Genomic DNA, 19,256 nt, shown 5'->3' with positions numbered 1-19,256 from the left:
ATTTAAAATGGGTACACAATTTGCCAATGCCTATAGCTGCTGTCGTGTCCGATGCCCATTATTTGCTCCTGAATATATACTTTCCTGTCCATCATTGTTTTATATAATCTGTAAAAAAATTGATAAAATCTGGGCACAGAATTAACCTGTTTTGGATAAATACAAAGGGTCGGATACTGACTCAAGATATAAAATTTTCCGTCCATAATACAGTCACCAGCATGGTTTGTGCATTTCCCTTCAACTGATTTTTCCTTATATGGATGTTTTATTAATGGATATTTTAAAAATTACTAGTAAAATTAAATTTTGGCTTTTAAATAAATGTATATTTTGATAGAATTTCTTGCAACAGTTCCCACAGTTTGAAGTTACTGTCTTTTTAATCCAGTTTCTTTATACATATGCATACTAATAATCCATTCTTTTATTACACTACTTTTAAATAAAAGAAAGAATATAATACACTCTGTTCTCCACCAATCTTTTTTCACCTGGAGATCTTCTCATATTAGATATAGAGGACTTTAAATGGAATCTTACTCAGCAATCAAAAAAGATAAACTCATGCAATTTGCAGCAACATGGATGGAGTTGGAAGGAATCATGCTCAGCGAAGTAAGCCAGAAGGAAAAAGAAAAATACCGGATGGTCTCATAGCAGGAATTTAGAAAACCTGAATAAGGGACAAGGAAAAAGACTAATTATAATAAAGTAAAAATCAAAATCAACAAGCAACTATAAAGCAGAGACACACTGGTGGGGCGGGGAGTAGGATCAAAACAAGGGTGGTGGGAATTGTATGGGGACCATAACCAAGATGAAAATGCATACATTGTGCAAAAATGAAAAATGATGTAAAAAATATATAAAGTTAAAAAATGGAAAAAAAATCTTTTAAAACAGTTGTGTGGATTCCCGCTGAATGGTTGTGTCATAAATTATTGAACCAGTGGCCTACTAATGGATATTTAACTGGTTTCAGTTGTTTTTGCTGTTTCTGTGGGATGTCATTAAGGTCCCGAAGACTCAGAACATTTGTGTCCTCCATGAGATGCTCCAGCAGATCTGCAATCTGTTCCACACCAGAGACTGGTTGCACTGGCCTGCAGAAATTCTTCACTGCACGTTATCAGCATTGGGAAGTCCTGGTCACCTGCTTGGTGTAAGAGTTGGGGATGCACAGATTCTCCTGAGCAATGAAGGCTTCTTCCCAGTGATAAAGAGGAACTTCCAAGGAGGAGCCTGCAATTGAAAAAAAGATGACAAAGGCTGCTATTTGGGAAGTTGTCAAATCAAGAAATCATGAGGTCCAACTCTTTATTATCAAGGTTGCAAGTAAGATTAAGAGCTAAGGAATGAGACCTGTGCTCTCAATCAAAAAAAATATTATAAACAGATACATGTCATCATATTCCCACACGTTTAGTCATTTCAACAGGTTTTTTCCTAACTTCATGAAAAAAGTTTAAATGTTTACACTTATTGGTGTATTAAGGCTTCTAAGTTCATGAGTAGTATCAGCCTATTTACTGTTTTGTTGTGCTTGTATGATAGCATGTACATTGTGCTAATTATATGAAAGGATTTATCTATTTTTAATTATTCTCTTTATTATTTAGAGTCTTTACAATCTCTTTGCATTTGTTCATTCTTAATAAATACCAAGATGGATTTTGCAACCTCATTTGAAGGATGAAGGTACATTTCATTTCATTCAAGTGTTCATTTAACACTTGAGTGTCTAAATCACAGAGGCCTTCTGGATAAAAAAGTGAATAAAGAAAACAATGTACCAACCCGCTTTTCTTTTTGCTAGGAGGAAACATAAAAGTATTACTCAATAACTTCAGCTACATTATATGTTAACACCTTAGGCAAAAGAAATGCTTTTATTAAAAAAACGAACTGGAGAATGCAGACTAAATTTTTTAGTAGGATGTTTAGTTCTAGAATTTAGAGTACTATAGCTAGAGGTGTAACTTGGGAGCATAGGTATGCCTGGTACCTGACGCTATAATTGCCACAATAATAAGGTTTTAGAAATAAGAGTAGAGGGTCTCCTAGGGGTAGCGCAAGGGGTTAAGCACCGCACTATGAAGCAATCCACAGCCTCTGCAGCACGAGTTCGATCCTCGGCCTGCCAGAGAGAAACCCACATGGCGCAGCAGACCTCTCCTGTCTCGCCTGCTGCTCCCCTCAGCAGTGTGTTTCAATCAGTCTGCCTGTTCTGTTCCCCACTCTGTCTCTGGTGAGTCCTCTTGCCCCCCGCATCTCTGGCCTGTAAACCCAGCTCTTGTATGCATAAATAAATCTTTAAAAAAGAAACAAAAGAAATAGATTAGAGAATAGGAAGACAACTGGAATAGACCATTATAATACAAGGAAGAGAATTAGAAAACTGAAAAGGGCACAGGAACGGAGGACAGCAGAATAGATCAACTAGGAGAAAATGGTGATAAGAGGTTGTTCAAAGGCCTCCCCCGTGGCGCAGCTCTGTGAAGCTGTCTGCAGCCTCTGCAGCACGGGTTCGATTCCTGGACAGTCATGGAGATTCCCACATGGCGCAGCAGACCTCTCCTGCCTCGCACGCTGCTCCTCTCAGCAGTGTGTTTCTGTCAGTCTGCCTGTTCTGCTACCTGCTCTGTCTCTGGTGAATCTTCTCACCCTCCCGTGCATCTGGCCTGTGCCCCGGTTCTTGTATAAAAATAAATAAATATTTTTTTTTTTTTAAAAAGGAGGGTTGTTCAAGCAACAAAATATATTTGAAAGGCCATGTCTTGGGTGCAGAGAAAGGAAGGGCTGGTTTGGCACAATTAATTCTCCAGAATCCAGATTGGACTATATTGTTGACTAAGGGTAAATAAGAGAAAAGATGGTGGGGACACAGTGGATGGAAACCTTTTGAGAAGTTTGTAAAGGAAAGAAGAAAAATAGGGTAGTGCCTGAAGAAAGAAATATGTGTTAATATTATATAGGCTATAATTTTTTAAAACTTTTTTACAGACATATTTGGAGGCTAGACTACAAGGAATGGATATAGAGCACACAAGCATATAAAAGCAATATTTTAACTATTTTAAATAACGAATTTAATAGGATCAAATTTCAAGCATTACTCATGTTTAAATACTAGTGGACTAGAATGTTTTTTCATTTGCTTTGCTATTTTTAGATTTATGAGTTTTATGTTATGGGGTTTCATGTTATAACATTGTCTAGTTTTATAGTGTGCTCATGAACTATGTTTTTATATATCCTTAATTCTTACAAGTCGGTAATAAGACTTTTATGCAAAAGTACTTATATGTCTGTGAAACAGCTCTTTGCCAGTTTTATGTTTGCATATAACTGCTAATTTTCTTCATATTTTCTCCTTGGCTAGAGTATTAAACATGTGCAATAGAAGCAATCCTCCTCATTTTCCTTCCCCAGATGATCTTATAAATTATCAGGTCTAAGTCATTCACATTTACTTCTATATCCATTAGGATTCTATTTCATCTGTACTATGAGATAAGAGTCTAAATTGATTTGTGTCTTGATTGCCAAACATTTACTTTGTTACCATTTACTTCTTTCCTTGCATGCTAACATCTAAAATACTTGAATTTCCAGGGCCTCGCCGGTGGCGCAGTGGTTGAGCGCTGGGTTGCAAAACTGCCTGCAGCCTCTGCAGCTCCAGTTCGATCCCTGCCTGCTCCCCAGCCACCGAAGGAGGGTCCCACATGGCACGCAGACCTCTCCTGCTGCGCCTGCTACTCCCCTCAGCAGTGTACTTCGGTCCTTCTGCCTGCTCTGCCCCCCTGCTCTGGCTCTGGTGAATTCTCTCACCCTCCCGCGCTTCTGACTGTACCCAGTGCTTGTATAAAGAAATAAAAATAAATCTTTAAAACAAAACAAAACAAAGCAAAAAAAAAAAAAACAAAACAGGTTTTAAAACTGGAATATAAGCAATTCCTTAAAACATGCAATGTAAAATTCCACATTGATAGGTTCTGTCTGTGATACTGTCTGTGATCTGTTTGTGATACTGGTGACATTGTAACAGGGTGATCTCCAGGGAAAGGGAGGTTCCAAGTTCCCTGCTCCACCTTAGGAAGGGTAGAGCTGAGCAGGGAGGAGAAGCTGGAGAGAAGACTGGAAAAGAAAGGTAGAAGAATGGAGAGCCAGAAGGTGACCTGGAGGAGGCACATAGAGCAGAGAGACATGTGAACAAGCTTACTTACTTCTTGGCCTTGGACTGGTTGAATCACATGTGGGTGAGAGACCCATGGGAGAGGTTAACAATGGCAGCTTTTATATTGATTTTGAACTTGCTCTTTTCCATCCAGATTTGTCTGGCCTCTTCTACCTCTTCTACCCCTTTCCTGTGCATCCCCACCAAGAGGTTCCTTAGACTTGTGGCAGGATTTCAGGTTTTAGCAGTCCTGCTTTCGGCCAACCCTGTTTGGCTGGGCATTTACCCATGAGGGGATGGGTAACTTCAGGTGCTTGATTTAGAAGCTCTAATCTTTGTCTTTTCTTTATTGCACACTAATTGTATTAAGGTTCCTTTCCATTAAAGGTCTTACACACTAGAGTATGTTTTATCTTGATGCGATGGATGGCAGAACTCATTCAGAGTGGGCAGATTTGGGGGTGCTGGGGTACCCCTCTTCCAGTCCTGTAACAATACTTACAACCATGGCAGTCTAAAATCAGAATTTTGATAGCTAGCAAAGTGCCAGGGTTTTCAAACCAGGTACAATAATAGACTAAATAGAGTCATGCCCACACATCTATACCCAATGATCCATTAAAGAATCCAAGAGCTGATCTATGCCTCTGTTTAGGGGCCTCCACATGCTGAATCTGTAACAGGGTGGTCCCCAGGAAGAGGGGAGGTTCCAGATTCCCTGCCCCACCCAAGGGAGGGTGGAGCTGAGCAGAGAGAGAAGAAGCTGAGAGGAGACTGAGGAAGGAAGGAAGGAAGCAGGATGGAGAGCCAGAAGGAGACCTGGAGGAGGCACATAGAGTAGAGAGACACGTGAAGAATCTGCACTTGCCTTTTGGCCGTGGACTGGGTGACACAGATGTGGATGACAGACCCGCGGGGAGGTGACAGTGGCGGTTTTTGTCTTGATTTTGATTTTGCTCTTTTCCTTTCAGACTTGTCTTATTATAAGGCAACCCCGATATAATATAAAATGGGTTGCCTGGCTGTGGGTCCTCACCCACGCGCTTAAAAGGGACTTATTAATACTCCACTACAGGCACACACAAAAGGTTAATAAAAGGTTTATTTACAAGGGAAGGGGAAATGAGTAAATGTACAGCTCAGGGAGAAAATAGGGAAATAAAGTCTTTAATGTGTCCTATCTGATCTGCCGACCTGGAAACCCAAAGGCACTCTTAGAGCTGGCCGGCCGGATGCTGCGAGCTGGTGGAGAGCCAAAAATGGGGGATCCCCTCCAAAGCCCACGTGTCTGGCTTTATACCACACCTGGCTGCTTAACCCCACCCTCAGGTCCCAGCCACCTTCCCTTTGGTGGTGATGGGATTTGGAGTTCCCAGTGTCTTTTGGCTTTGGTCTGGAGTGGGGGTGGAGTCCACAAAGCCTGTATGGGATTAGCTTTAGGACACCCTTTTCCCCCTAAAAATTCCCCCCCTTTCACTTTTTGCCACCATTTACATGGTGATGAAGATCGAATATATGGATGTTGGGATGCAGTCTCAGATGAAAAATTTTTCCCGGTTCCAGTGTGAAAGAAAACCAGTCCCTCCAGGTATTTGTCCATTGTGGAAAGCAAAAGTCCTCTATTTCTGGAAAATCAGTTCATCAGTTCAAGCCAAAAAAAAAAAAAAAAAAACATCTGGAGGCATTAGCCAAAACAAGACAGCAAATACATCAAAATCATAGGGAAAAAAATCTTAAAATGGTTCAACTGATGTAAAACACAAATTTTCTCAACCTTGATCCCAAACTTTTAACAGCATAGCAAAAGTTTGCAAACTGAATCTACTTTTAAACCATTTCTGCATAAAATCACAGGGCAGACTAACTAAACAGCAATTTTTTAGCTGGCTTTGTTGGAATACTCCATCTAGGATCAGAGCGAACCGTTGGCATTCGGTCGATATAGGCTTCAGGAGCAAAGTTGGTCTCATCAGACTCCACCTGGAGTTCCCAGTGTCTTTTGGCTCTGGTCTGGAGTGGGGGGTGGAGTCTACAAAGCCTGTATGGAATTAGCTTTAGGACATCCTTTCCCCGTAACAGTCTGGTTGTTTCTGATCCTTTTCCGTGGGTCCCCACTGGAAGGTGCTTTAGACTTGTGGCAGACTTTGGGGCCTTGCTCTGGGCCAATCCTGCTTGGGTGGACTTTTACCCCCGAGGGGATGGGTAACTTTGGGTACTTGACTTAGAAACTATATTCTTTGCCTTTCCTGTATTGTTTACTAATTGTATTAAAGTTCCTTCCCATTAAAGTCTCATATGTTTTGTGTTGATGCAGCAGATGGCAGAACCTATTTAGAGCAGGCAGGTTTGTTGGGTCTGGGGTGCCCCCATCCCTGCCCTGTAACAAATCCACTAGGAGGACCCTCATGTGGTCCAAAATCCAAAGCAAGTGCCCATCTAGAAACTGAAGGAGTTGAAAGCAATAGCTGAGGACATGAAAGGACAGAGATGGTTAAAGTGTCCCCTGGAACCGAAGCAGGTCCTCAGGAGGTGGAACAATACAAATGGCCAGGACTGAATCAACTGCCTCTCTAGATCATTCCCAACCAGAGGGTGAGAAGATTGAAGTGGATGCTGAGAGCAGTTATCCAACAGACAGGTGGCCAACAGCAGTGTCCCCAGCATGGGTGACACCAGTACCACAGCAGCTTGCAGTAGCAAAAGGGGGGAGGGTTACTCCAGTGCCAGCAGCAGTCTGTGTCCTCTCCCTGAACCCAGCAAGTCATCACAGGGCAGGGAAAATCATTCATGGGGCCAGTACTTCCAAGGAATCTCTTAATTTGAATGCAGCCTCCTTTAAAAATAAAGAAACAAAACAATGTGAAAATAGAAGGGACACAGCCAGGGATTTGAATACAATTAACAACAAATGGGTAGAACCTTCCCAGCAGGACAGATAGTAGGAGTGTTCATTTTGCAAGATCTCTTTGTGAAAGGTCATTTAACAGAGGCAATTGGAAAGAGGACATTGACAGATCAAACACCTTTTTTCCCCCCAGTATATACCGCACTGAATAGGTGCATCTAATTTGTATTTTATTTTTTTCATTTTAAAAGGGCAGATTTATTAGGAAAAGGAGAAAGAAAAAGAGAGGCACCTGCATAGTCACAGGTAGGCAGAAGGCTGCCGAATAGTGTGTTTAGAGTTTAGAAACTTTCCTGAGATGGAAAATAAGCAAAGAAATCCATATATTACAATCAAAAACGTTTAGTTCATGAATACTGATTTTAATAATGTTTGCTTCAATCCTCCAGTTTTGTTTTATGATTTTTTTTAAAGATAAGATGAAGCTAGAAAAAGAAATAAAACTGTATTACACAGTTGGCCGAGTTTGGGGCTTAAGGCCGTTTCTCCTTGGTGAGCAGCCCCCACAACTGCACTCACTGTTTCTACATGGGGAGTGCTCACCCCTCCTCCATCCTGGTCACATGTCTGGCCTCTTCGGTACCCACAACTCAGCCCCTGGGTGGAAAGATAAAGAGAAGAGGTTATTTACCTCCGTGTAGCAGCAGACACAGGAAGTCTGGGCTGGGCTGTGGCTGAGAAAGGGAGCTGTCATCCTGGGGACAGAGAAGAGCAGGCTGCCTGAAGGGGGTCTCCCCTAGGGGTAGGGAGATCCTGTAGGAGGACAGTCCGAGCCCACTGCCTGGGCCAGCACTAGAGTGGAAAGTGTTAGGTGCTTTTTGTTTATTCTTAATTCACAAGAAAACTCAAGAGTTAAAAATAAATAGGCTGCAGTTGTTGTATGGATAAAGTTATTTTGCTATATATTTCATTGAAAAAAGTCACCCCAAATTTTACACTTTTTGTTCAACTGGCAGAAAGATCTGTTCCCTGGGGGTTTTTTTCCTACTATTTCTGAGAACTTAAAGTCAGTTCAGTTGACTGATAATACCTGTTGCGTTGCCTAAAGACAACGGATAGCAACGGTAGTGCGGGCAAGCAATGGGACAGAGCAGGCAAAGGAGAGTCCTGGAGCCCTCAGTGGCTTTTTCAGGCTTCTAAGGATATTTCTATACCATTTTAGTGAGGCAACCAGGTGCAGGGCAGCAGGGGGTGGTGGGGAGGGCAGGAAACTGACATCTCCCAAGCCTTAAGCAGTTTCGGTTTCGAAGCTTTACTCTCTCTGAGAGGCCTTTGGCCTCTGTGGTCTCTGCTGCTCACCACTGCACTCGGCCAGCTGCACCATCCTCTGCTGCCTTCATATGCTGTCTCTTGGATCAGCCCAAGCAATCTCCATTTACCCAGCAGCAACCCTCTGCATTTGAGGAGGAACTGAGACTCCTTTGTCATCTCACCCAGGAGTCCTGTCTCTTTCTCTCCTTTGATTTAGAATAATTCCATGTCCATTTTATTCATTCCTTTACTGGGCTCTTCCTGACAAATCATCATATCGACTCCCCTTAAGGTTTGCCCTTGGGTCTTTGGTATGTGTAGAATCCGTGTAGATTAATATTTCTCTCTGACTGTGTAAGTTAGTGTAATCCAAATAGGAAGTTAATATTTTTAAGACATTAAAATAGGGACTAGTCCATAATAAGCGGACAATGAAATTTAGCTAATTTTAAGAATGATTGCTATTTTCCAGAATAAGATAAGAATCTCTTGAATTTATCCAGTTCCCTATCTTTTAATTCTAAACATCTCAAGACATCTTTGCATTGACTGAATTTAATGACTGAGTAGAACCCTCAGGTGAGGGCTCTTGTCTACCTCCTGCCAGAGAGGGTCAGTGTTCTAGAAACTGGTTTCTGGTTGCCAGACTCCATGAACTGGTGTGACTCCTGACTTCAGGCCTCAGAGCTGGTCACATGTGGATTAAATAAAAGAAAAATTCCCTAGTTGGTCTTGTGAAGCTGCCTGACCCAGCAGGTGCTTTTCTCCAGCCTCTGGCAGAAGCAGCCACTTTCCTGATTTTGTGAGTCAACGTTGGCCTTCTTCCTTCCCCTCTGCACCTGGTCCCGATTCTGCTGCAGTGAATTTGTTCATTTCTACTTCGTCATCTCACAAGAAAAGCCACTTCCCTTCTTTCACTTTTCTGATATTCAGATTTACACTGGCTCTCTTTTTGCTTGCAAAACAACTGTACAATTTGACTTTTAGGAAAGTAGAAACAAGAAACAAAAATTGGAAGTCTTGAAAATTATAGCCCAAAATGATGCAGCCCCTTTGCTGCCTTTTACTTTCCTTTGTCTTCCCTCACTATTACTTAGGACGTAACACAGGCTCAGCAAGTCAAAGTTTTCCAGATATTCTACTAAGAAAAGAAGTTGCTATGGGGCACTCCTCAGGGGTAAACAGGGTGAACTGGGCTGTGAGCCTCAGTTGGTCCCTGTCTCATCCTAAGGAAAACAGAACAGGCAGATTGACTGAAGTACACTACTGAGGGGAGCAGTGGGCGAGTCAGGAGAGGCCTGCTGATACACGTGGGCTGCTGCTCCCTGGCCGGCCAGGGGATTGAACTCGTGCTGCAGAGGCCGCGGACAGCTCCATAGGTTGCTTCTTAACCCACACCTCTGGCCTGTACCCCAGCTCTTGTATGCATAAATAAATAAATCTTAAATTAAAAAAAAAAAAGAACTAAGGAAAAGACACAAAAACAGGTGTGCAGAGAACATTTAAAAAAAAAAAAAGGCTTCTTTACAAGGGGAATGAGAACAGGGAGAACAAATATATAGAGTGAAGATCAATTGGCCAATACATCCTGCAAGTAATACAGTCTGAGCTGAAACCCCAAAGTACAAGTCAAAAGTCAGAAAAGCAAAAAGCGACCTGGAGCCCACATGTGTTCAGTTATAAACTAAGCATGGCTGCAAACTCCTACCCTGGTTCTCAGTATCCACCCACTAATGAAGTCAAATTCCTCACAACTAAGATCTCTTTTGCATGGAGATGGGGGTATAGTCCATAAAATATTCAGTGGGTGGAGTTCATTCAGGACACCATTCAAGGGGCCAGAGTTTGTTCCTTACTCCAACAAAGTTACAAAAATTTCAATAGAAGAAAAAAAAAAAAAACAAAACTACAAACCAGTAAGGAAGGCTAATTCTCCCTAACTTAATTGCTAGGCCTCACTGCTCTGTTATTGCACATGGGAATAGAGTAATACAAAATGCATTTGCATAAAAGGGAGAGGAGCTTCGCAGTACAGCCAGCAGGCACCATTTTCCCATCTCCGCATGTGTGCAGATGCCCCAGATGACAAGCCCCAGAATGGCATGAACCAGACCTCCAAAACAGGGGAGCTAGTGGGAATTATAGACAGAGCTGAGTGGACCATATAACATGGAAAAGACAGGTGGGCCTCTCTCTGCTTTTCCATGCTTTTTTTTTTTTTTTAAGTGGAGTTTGTTTTTTTTCTTAAAGATTTATTTATTTATTTATACAAGCAATGGGTACGCGGGAAGGTGAGAGAATTCACCAGAGCCAGAGCAGGGAGCAGAGCAGGCAGAAGGACCAAAGTACACTGCTGAGGGGAGCAGCAGGCGGCAGGAGAGGTCTGCGCGCCATGCGGGACCCTCCTCTGGTGGCCGGGGAGCAGCCGGGGATCAAACCGGCTCTGCGGAGGCTGCGGGCAGCTTCACAACCCAGCGCTCAACTGCTGCGCCACTGGAGAGGCCCTTGTTTGTCCAGTTTTGACAAGTAAAACTTTAAATGAATAGTATAATCTGCACGGGACAAAATAAATATTATTTGTCTAATAAAAATGAAATGATTACAATGGGATGATTTGGTTACCTCCTAGACCAGACAAAGTTTGCTGTCAGTCTCTGGGTGCTGTGGGCACCTTTCATATTTGGAAACATAAGTCTAGAGAGGAATCACCACTGAGAACTGAGGTCCTTCACACATACTCTCTGTGGCTTATGTGAGGCTTCTGGAAGATTGTTTCGCCAAGGAAGGAACCAGCCCCTCCACCCTAGGGAATTCTAAAGACCTTGGGATGTGGGGAAAATGCCCTCAGGGAGTGAGCACAGGACAGTTTGGGCTGAAGACCCTATCACTCCAGAGAGAACATGTTGCTAGATGAGGTTTCTACCTGTGAGTGAGGTGGTGCTGGGAAAATAGAATGAGTTAAAATCTCCACACCCACATGCTCCTGAAGGAGCAGATGGTACTGAACTGGTGGCATAACCATGCAGGCCTGCATGATTGTCCTCTAGACAAGAGGGAAGCATTTGAGAAGTTCATTCCATAATAATCACCAGGCTCAGCTGAGAATCAAGCAAAACCCATCCTTAGCGCATAAAGAATTTATTTACTATATGTCTGGCAAATACCTAACCAAACACAGAAATCCATTGTGCCAGGGGACCCTGCTTTCCTATGAAAGTAAGAATGGTACATCAGACTCAAGGTCAAATTTTGTTTCTGACAGAGAAATCTTTATAGGTGGAAGGATAAATGTGAGTGTGTGTGTATGAGTATTTACATACCTACATACACAGAACAAAGATGTTTTTCATTTAATGAGCAAATATCCATTTGGATGGAAAACATTCCATTTGGATGATGAAACATCCATTTGAATGGTAAAACATCAAAATTGATATTTAGTTAGAGCATATGGAGAACAAATAGATAAAGTACACACCTACATATGCAGAACAAGGATGTTTTTCCCTTAATTGTAAATATCCAAGAGATGGTAAAAAATCCAGATGGTAATCAGTTACATCATATGGAGAACACAAAAAAAAAACCAAACAAAAGATGAATGGAAAGTGTAAAGGCATGTACAGAAAATGAAATTTGATGTTTCCCTATTTAAAGGCCTTGCTTAGGGAGAATGGTTCAGACAACCTACAGTTCGCTCACCCAGACACCAACAAACCAGCCTGTTTCTTGCTTGCCCATGGCCCTACTGCTGTCTCTTCTGGCGGCCCTGGCAATGCTCAGCTGTTGCCCTGGTGGCTCTCTGGCCTGTGACCTGCCTCCGAGGCACGCCGCCTTGAGCAGGAGCAACTTTGCACTTCTGGGTGAAATGAGGAGAATCTCCTCTTTCTTGTGTCTGAAGGACAGGAAAGACTTCAGCTTCCCTTGGGAGGTGCTGGATGGCAGCCTGCTGCCGAAGGCCCAGGCCGTGTCTGTCCTGCAGGAGATGCTCTGGGAGACCGTCCACCTGTTCCTCTTGGAGGACTCCTCTGCTGCCTGGAACGCGACCCTCCTGGACCGGCTTCTCCATGGGCTCTACCGGCAGCTGCAAGCCCTGGATGCCTGCTCGGTGGAGGAGGTGAAAGAGGAAGACTTGGCCCTGGGCATTGAAGGCTCTGTTCTTGCTGTGAAGAACTACTTCCAGGGACTCCATCTCTACCTGCAAGAGAAGAAGTACAGTGACTGTGCCTGGGAGGTGGTCAGAGTGGAAATCAGGAGATGTTTCTTTTTGTCAACCACCTTGCAAGAAAGACTCAGCACGAAGGGTGGAGACTTGGGCTCACCTTGAAGTGAATCTCCTGACTAATGAGGCTCATCACCTTTGCACAAAATTCTTAGGGCATTTCAAAGGCTCTTGTTTCTGCTTCAGCCACAGAATTTATTGAATTTAATTAGGAAATGTTTTGTCTGTAGCGTTAAGCAAGAATATATTTAAAAATTCAGTTCTAGGATCATTAATTCCTAGGACAGCGCCACCTTAATATTTATTTATTTATTTATTTATTTATTTATTTGTTATTTATTCATTCTTGTGTCCTTTCATATTTACATTTCATGCAATTATTTGTCCTTACATTGTGTTAAAATTTAGAAAATATGTCCACCTCTGCATAAAATTAAATTTTTCACTTATTAAATTCTTATCAATGATAACTTCTTCATTTTGTTCATTCTTAAAAGCTAATGCTCATTTTTCGTACATGAATCATTCTCAGAATAGCTGTCTACTAAGTCCTATGCAACAGTCCTACCACTTGTGAGAAAATGCCCATCAACACTTGGAATTCCATGAAATTGAGGGGAGTCCTGGACAATATGGGAAGTGACCACTCCTATGTTGGAGGTGTAAATGAAATATATTCAGTTAGTGAGCCCTGGTGGATTTAAATATCTGAGAGGATGGTACCTGGAGTGAAACCAGAAGGACAGGCGGGATTTACTGGCTGGTGTGGGAGCAGCTTCTCTCCCTCCTGGCATTCACTCCCCAACAGTATCCCCACAGGCTCACCTTACTGCCAGCCTTCCCAGGTGGCTCTGGTTCTCTCATGCTTTCTAGCTGCAAGGTTTCTATTAGGAGTGGAAAGACCCAAGGAGAGAGCAAAATGAAATGGGAACTGAAGATTTTCACAGCAGATATAAGAAGGCTTGTGTCTCTGTGTGTCCTTAGCAATATTTTTGGGATGTGAGGGAATGTCCTTATTACTAAGGTGAAATAGGTGCTGAAAGTGGAACAGCTTCCCTCAGTTTGCTGAGGTCAAAAATGCTTACATGCAGGCCACCCTGGTGGCACAGTAGTTAAACACAGTACTAGCTAATAATCTATAGGCAGCCACTGCAGCACAAGTTCAATCCCTGGCCGGGGAGGTGACCCACATGGCACAGCAGACCTCTCCTGTCTCGCCCCCTATTCCCCTCAGCAGTGTATTTCAGAAGATCTGCCTGTTGTGCTCACCACTCAGCCACTGCAGCACAAGTTCAATCCCTGGCCGGGGAGGTGACCCACTTGGCACAGCAGACCTCTCCTGTCTCGCCCGCTATTCCCCTCAGCAGTGTATTTCAGAAGATCTGCCTGTTGTGCTCACCACTCTGTCTCTGGTGAATCCTCTCACCGCCCCCTGCCTCCACACCTCTAGCCTGTAACCCAGTTCTTTTATTTCTTTTTAAAAGATTTATTTATTTTTTGCATACAAGAACTGGGGTACAGCCCAGAGGTGTGGGGGCAGGAGGAATGAGAGGATTCACCAGAGACAGACTGGAAAATAGTACAGGCAGATTGACTGAAATACACTGCTGAAGGGAGCAGTGTGTGAGTCAGGGGAGGTCCACTATATGGGTACCTCCTTGGCTGGGGATTGACTCATGCTTCAGTGGCTGTGAATAGCTTCATAGGTTGAGTCTTATCCCCTTACCACCAAGGAGGTCCTACATAAGTAAATCTTAAAAAAAAAAAAGGGAAAACACATGGGAGTGCACCCCTTGCTGGCCATGTGTGGCAGGGCGTGTCTAAATATTTGTGCGGAGGGCAGGCTTCTGTTCAAGCCCAAGTCCCATAAGTTCCTGGGGATTTACCTCCAAAAGCAGCAGCAGATTCTTTCTTGGTCAGATCTGACCTAACACTGTCCTTTAGCTTATGTTGTTTCAAAAAAGAACAAGTCTGTAATTTCAGGCATGGCCTGTTTGGGTAATAGGCAGCTGTGGAGAGAGAAGGGGATTAAAGTGCATGTCCTACCTCCAACTCACTACCAAAAGCTCCTGAATATCCATCCCTCATATATTCTGAGGCTGGAACAGGGATAACTGGTTGTGAAATTGAAGGGGTGATTTAATTAAAGGGAAATCTCATAGTCAATGGTATTAAACATCACTTTCAACAGTAAATATCTAAGTTTCACGTTCATTCCAAGTATCTGATCCTGTCTGACTATAAAACTGGAAAATATGGGCCTCGGATCTCCCTGGTGGTGCAGTGCTATGAAGCTGTCTGCAGCCTCTGCAGTGCAGGTTCGATTCCTGGCTGGCCAGGGAGATAACCACATGCTGTGGCAGACGTCTCCTGTCTCACCCGCTGCTTCCCTCAGCAGTGTATTTCGGTCAGTCTGCCTGTTCTGCTCCCTGCTCTGTCTCTGGTGAATCTTCTCACCCTCCTATGCCTCTGGCCTGTACCCCAGCTATTGTGTAAATAAAAAATAAATCTTTAAAAAAAAGTTATGATTTAAAAAAAAAACTGGAAAATATGCTCATAATTAGAGTGAATGATGCTGGTGACTTTCTCGCTCCCCCAATTTAGAAGGAAAGGCAAGTTACTTCCTTTTTACCCCATTTAGGAGGCATTGCATCAGCGTAGTTCAAGCACAAGCAGTATTTTAGGAATATCTCAGATCTCACCAATAAATAATCCTTCCTGGGGAGAGCCATTACATATAGTCACAAAGATGGAAGGATACACATGGAAGGATATTTGGGAGATATGTTGAGTATATTGTAAAGCTCCCAAGACAGGAAATTTATTGATGAAGGGAACTTGGGTCATTCTAGGTTTTATTTTTTTATTAAAAATCTTTTTTGTATTAATTAGTTAATTAATACAAGAACCGGGGTACAGGCCAGATGCACGGGAGGGTAAGAGGATTCACCAGAGACAGAGCAGGGAACAGAACAGACAGACTGACGAAATACACTGCTGAGTGGAGCAGCAGGCGAGGCAGGAGAGGTCTCTGGCACTATGTGGGACCCTCACCGGCTGGTAGGGATCGAACCAGTGCTGCAGAGGCTGTGGACAGCTTCATAGCGCGGCACTCAACCACTTGCACCACCAGGGGAGGCCTGGGTCGTTCTATGTTTTAAATCCATATTTATGCAGATATTTCCAGCCTCTTCTTCCATTTAATACAATAGACACAATATCCCTGTACATCAAGAATATTGAAATCATCATAACCTATAGAATTGATGCAGCTATCTGTAAAATGATGGAGAATTTCCTTAAGCACCTGAATCTGGTGGTGTCAGAAAATGAGATTTTACATAAAAAAATTCATCCTTCTTGCGCTTCTGACTGTACCCAGTGCTTGTATAAATAAATAAATCTTAAAAAAAATCACTCTTCTCTACCACTATCCTACTTGAATAAAGTATTGATAAATCCTCTGCCAGACCACATCCATTCTGCTCTCCCTCCATTACTTACTGCTTACTGTAGACAGTGTCCTTTTTCCTTAAACCTAATCAAATTATTTCATGCTACCTAGAAAACTTCCCAAGATATCTACTGCTCTTGGGATAAAAAAAAGTTCTTATGGCCTCACAATCATCTGCTACATGACTCTCTCTGCCCTCTGTCCTCATCTCAGACCCTTCTCTGACTAGTCAAGGTTACAGTGGCTTTCCATGCAGCCCTTTGCCTTGGCCAGATGTCCTCCCACTACAGGGCCTTTGCACATGCAACCCCAGCTGGCTTTTCTCTGATTTCAGTTCCAGTGTCATCTCAGGCAGTACTCTCCAATCTTTTCTATTACATTATGTCCCCATGTCATCGGAAACCCCGTAATGAGATGATCTCCTCATAATACTTTGGCACTGTTGCATGGTGCTTCTGTATATTTCTTTGATTAATATTGTCCCCCTCTGCTTAATTGTACAGTCCATGAAAGTGAGAATTACTATCTATAGCTGCTCATGCTACAATTTCTTAGACACAGTAGGGATTCAGTAAATTCAAGTTGAAAGATAATGTGAGGATTTTCTGAAACAGCAATTTATTACTTTTTTTTTTCAAAGATGTATTTATTTATGCACACAAGAGCTGGGGTGCAGGCCAGAGATGCAGGGGGTGGGAGGAGTCACCAGAGACAGAGTGGGGAGCAGAACTGGCAGATCTGTTGAAATACACTGCTGAGGGGAGCAACGGGCAAGACAGGAGAGGTCTGCTGCGCCATGTGGGTCAGCTCCCTGGCCGGGGATCAAACTCATCCTGCAGTGGCTGTGGACAGCCTCATAGTGCTGCATCTCAACCCCTTGCACCATCAGGGAAGCCTCATTTATTACTTTAAATATCAATATTATAACTTATTTTTGTATTGAAATTTCTAAAAAATGTATCATATGTCTTCTTTTCTATATAAATAAGCTATAAAAGTCATAATTTGAGTTTTCACTAATTGCTCTCCTTGAAAAACCAGTTATTATATTCTGAACAAAAAAAAAAGCCTAAAAAATATTGAGATAGGATCATTTGTTTAAACTGTAACATCCTTTGATTGCTTGATTTTATTTTCCCCACTGTCCCTCTGAATCTCCTTCTAATTTGCAGTGCCTGTTTGCATGAGAATGGAAAATCAGATTTTGATTTGTTAGAAGTCTGTACAAAATAAGAATATATTAGTTACAAAGCCCCCTAAGAAGTAACAATGAGCTTCTGTGCATGGCCCATGTAACATTCATTCTATCTGCTTAGAGCTTTAGTTTTCTGTGACATTCTGGATAGTTGGGTTTGCTAGATAAAAGAATAAATAAGGGTGATAAAACTATATGATGTCTTGTATACAGTTAGGGCTCTCTGTACCCCAAAAAACATTCAAATCTACTTTAAGATTAGCCTATTAAGATTTATTTATTTATGTATATAAGAACTGGGGTACTGGCCAGAGGTGTGGGAGGTGAAAGGATTCACCAGAGACAGAGTGGGGAACAGAACAGGCAGACTGACTGAAATACACTGCTGAGGGGAGCAGCAGTCTAGTCAGGAGAGGTCTGCTGCACCATGTGGGTATCTCCTTGCTGGCCATAGAACTCCGCTCCCTCCATGCTGCAGGAGCTGTGGATAGCTTCATAGGTTGTGTCTTAACCCCTTGTGCCACCAGAGAGACCCAAGATTATCTTATTTTATAGAGAAAAAAGTTTGTATTTTTTTAAAAAAAATTGTATTTGGTACTTACATTATTGTGTGCAATGTAATTGGGAGTTAAATGTAATTCTTGTGAAAAAGAAAACTCCCATATAAACAAAGACCAAAAGGAAAACAAATCTTTAAAGAATCAAATCAAAGAACCCAGTAGTACAGTTCTAAATATTTCAGCTTATAGTTTTTCTTTAGCAGTTATCAATTCACCAAACATTACAAAACACAAAAAGTAAATCCTTACATTTTTGTTTTTCTTTTTCTCTAATGTATATAAAATAAAATAGGGGGTAAAAGAAAAATAAAAAAAAAAAAGGAAAACAGAAAGGGGGAACTGAAAGTGGGAAAGTCCTGTCAAATAGAAAGAACAGGGGACCTGTGCATATAAATAGCCCAAAGGCATGGGGAGAAGACACTCACTCTTGAAGGCTTTATTGTGCCACCTCAGGTGTAGCAGACGGCACTGTTCTTCCTGTTGTCACCATGGCCAACAGGTGCATCCTACAAGTCGCTCTCCTGGTGTGCTTTTGCACCACAGCTCTTTCTAAGGGCTACAATTTGCTTCGATACCAACAAAGAAGCAGGAATTTGGCAAGTCAGAGGATCCTGGACCAGTTGAATGCATCCAGCACCGATTGCCTCAAGCAAAGGATGAACAGCACCCTCCCTGAGGAGGTGATGAATCCACCGCGGCTCCAGAAGGAAGATGCCATATTGGTCACCTATGAGATGCTTCAGCAGATCTTTGGGATCTTCGGCAGAAATCATGCCAGTACAGGCTGGAATGAGAGCGTTGTTGAGGAACTCGTTGTGAACATTTATGGGCAGATAAAGCAGCTGGAGCCCATCCTGGACGAAATAGCGGAGGAGGACAAGTTCACCTGGACAATTAAGACCATCCTGAAACTGAAGAAATACTACTTCAGTCTCGTGTGGTACCTGCAGGACAACGAGTACAGCAGCTGTGCCTGGGTGATCGTCAAAACAGATATCTTCAGGAACACATTCTTCCTTAACAAACTTACAGATTACCTCCCAAACTGAAGATTGTCTAGCCTGATGCTCAGGGAATAGACAACGCTGCTGATGATTTTGGACTTTCTTCAATCAGCAGGGGTTCCTAAAGTGACTGTTGTGAATGGATTGCATTTGAAAGAACTGTTAAAAAACTTTACATTTTTAAAAATTCATTTTTGCATTAAATTATTTATTTTTATAAATTTTAAATTTTTTAAATTATAAATTATTTTTTATAAATTAAAAATTATTATAATTTTGTATTAAATTATTTATTTTTATCTGGAAGAATAAATTATTTATGAAACAAAGGTCAACTGTCAGTTTTAATTTCAACTTGATTTATGTACCAACCATGTTAAAAACTGCAGAGTACCTATTAGATATTCTTTATTAAATGTGCTTGAAAAGTAGTCGACTTTCTAGTCCTTGCTTTTAAGGAATTTAAAATCCAAGGAGTCATGAGA

The 19,256-nt window shown here is 42.2% G+C and overlaps 2 protein-coding genes across 2 annotated transcripts; both read left to right on the top strand.

The window, feature by feature from the left end:
• Positions 1-12,075: 12,075 nt before the first annotated feature.
• Positions 12,076-12,663, top strand: LOC311173058 (interferon omega-2-like; the record flags this gene model as incomplete). The annotated part of the gene is made up of 1 exon (XM_084236779.1): positions 12,076-12,663. One exon carries the CDS (start codon positions 12,076-12,078, stop codon positions 12,661-12,663), a length of 588 nt encoding a protein of 195 aa, XP_084092905.1.
• Positions 12,664-18,255: 5,592 nt separating this feature from the next.
• LOC311173660 (interferon beta-like) lies at positions 18,256-18,816 on the top strand (the record flags this gene model as incomplete). Its single annotated transcript, XM_084237765.1, has 1 exon — positions 18,256-18,816. The coding sequence occupies one exon, from the start codon at positions 18,256-18,258 to the stop codon at positions 18,814-18,816; it is 561 nt and encodes a 186-aa protein (XP_084093891.1).
• Positions 18,817-19,256: the final 440 nt, after the last annotated feature.

This window comes from Talpa europaea (genome assembly GCF_964194135.1).
Source record: "Talpa europaea genome assembly, chromosome: 7".
In the NCBI taxonomy this organism is placed as follows: Eukaryota; Metazoa; Chordata; class Mammalia; order Eulipotyphla; family Talpidae; genus Talpa; species Talpa europaea.
Note: the sequence above shows the minus strand (reverse complement) of the source record. Positions and strands in the feature narration are given on the sequence as shown.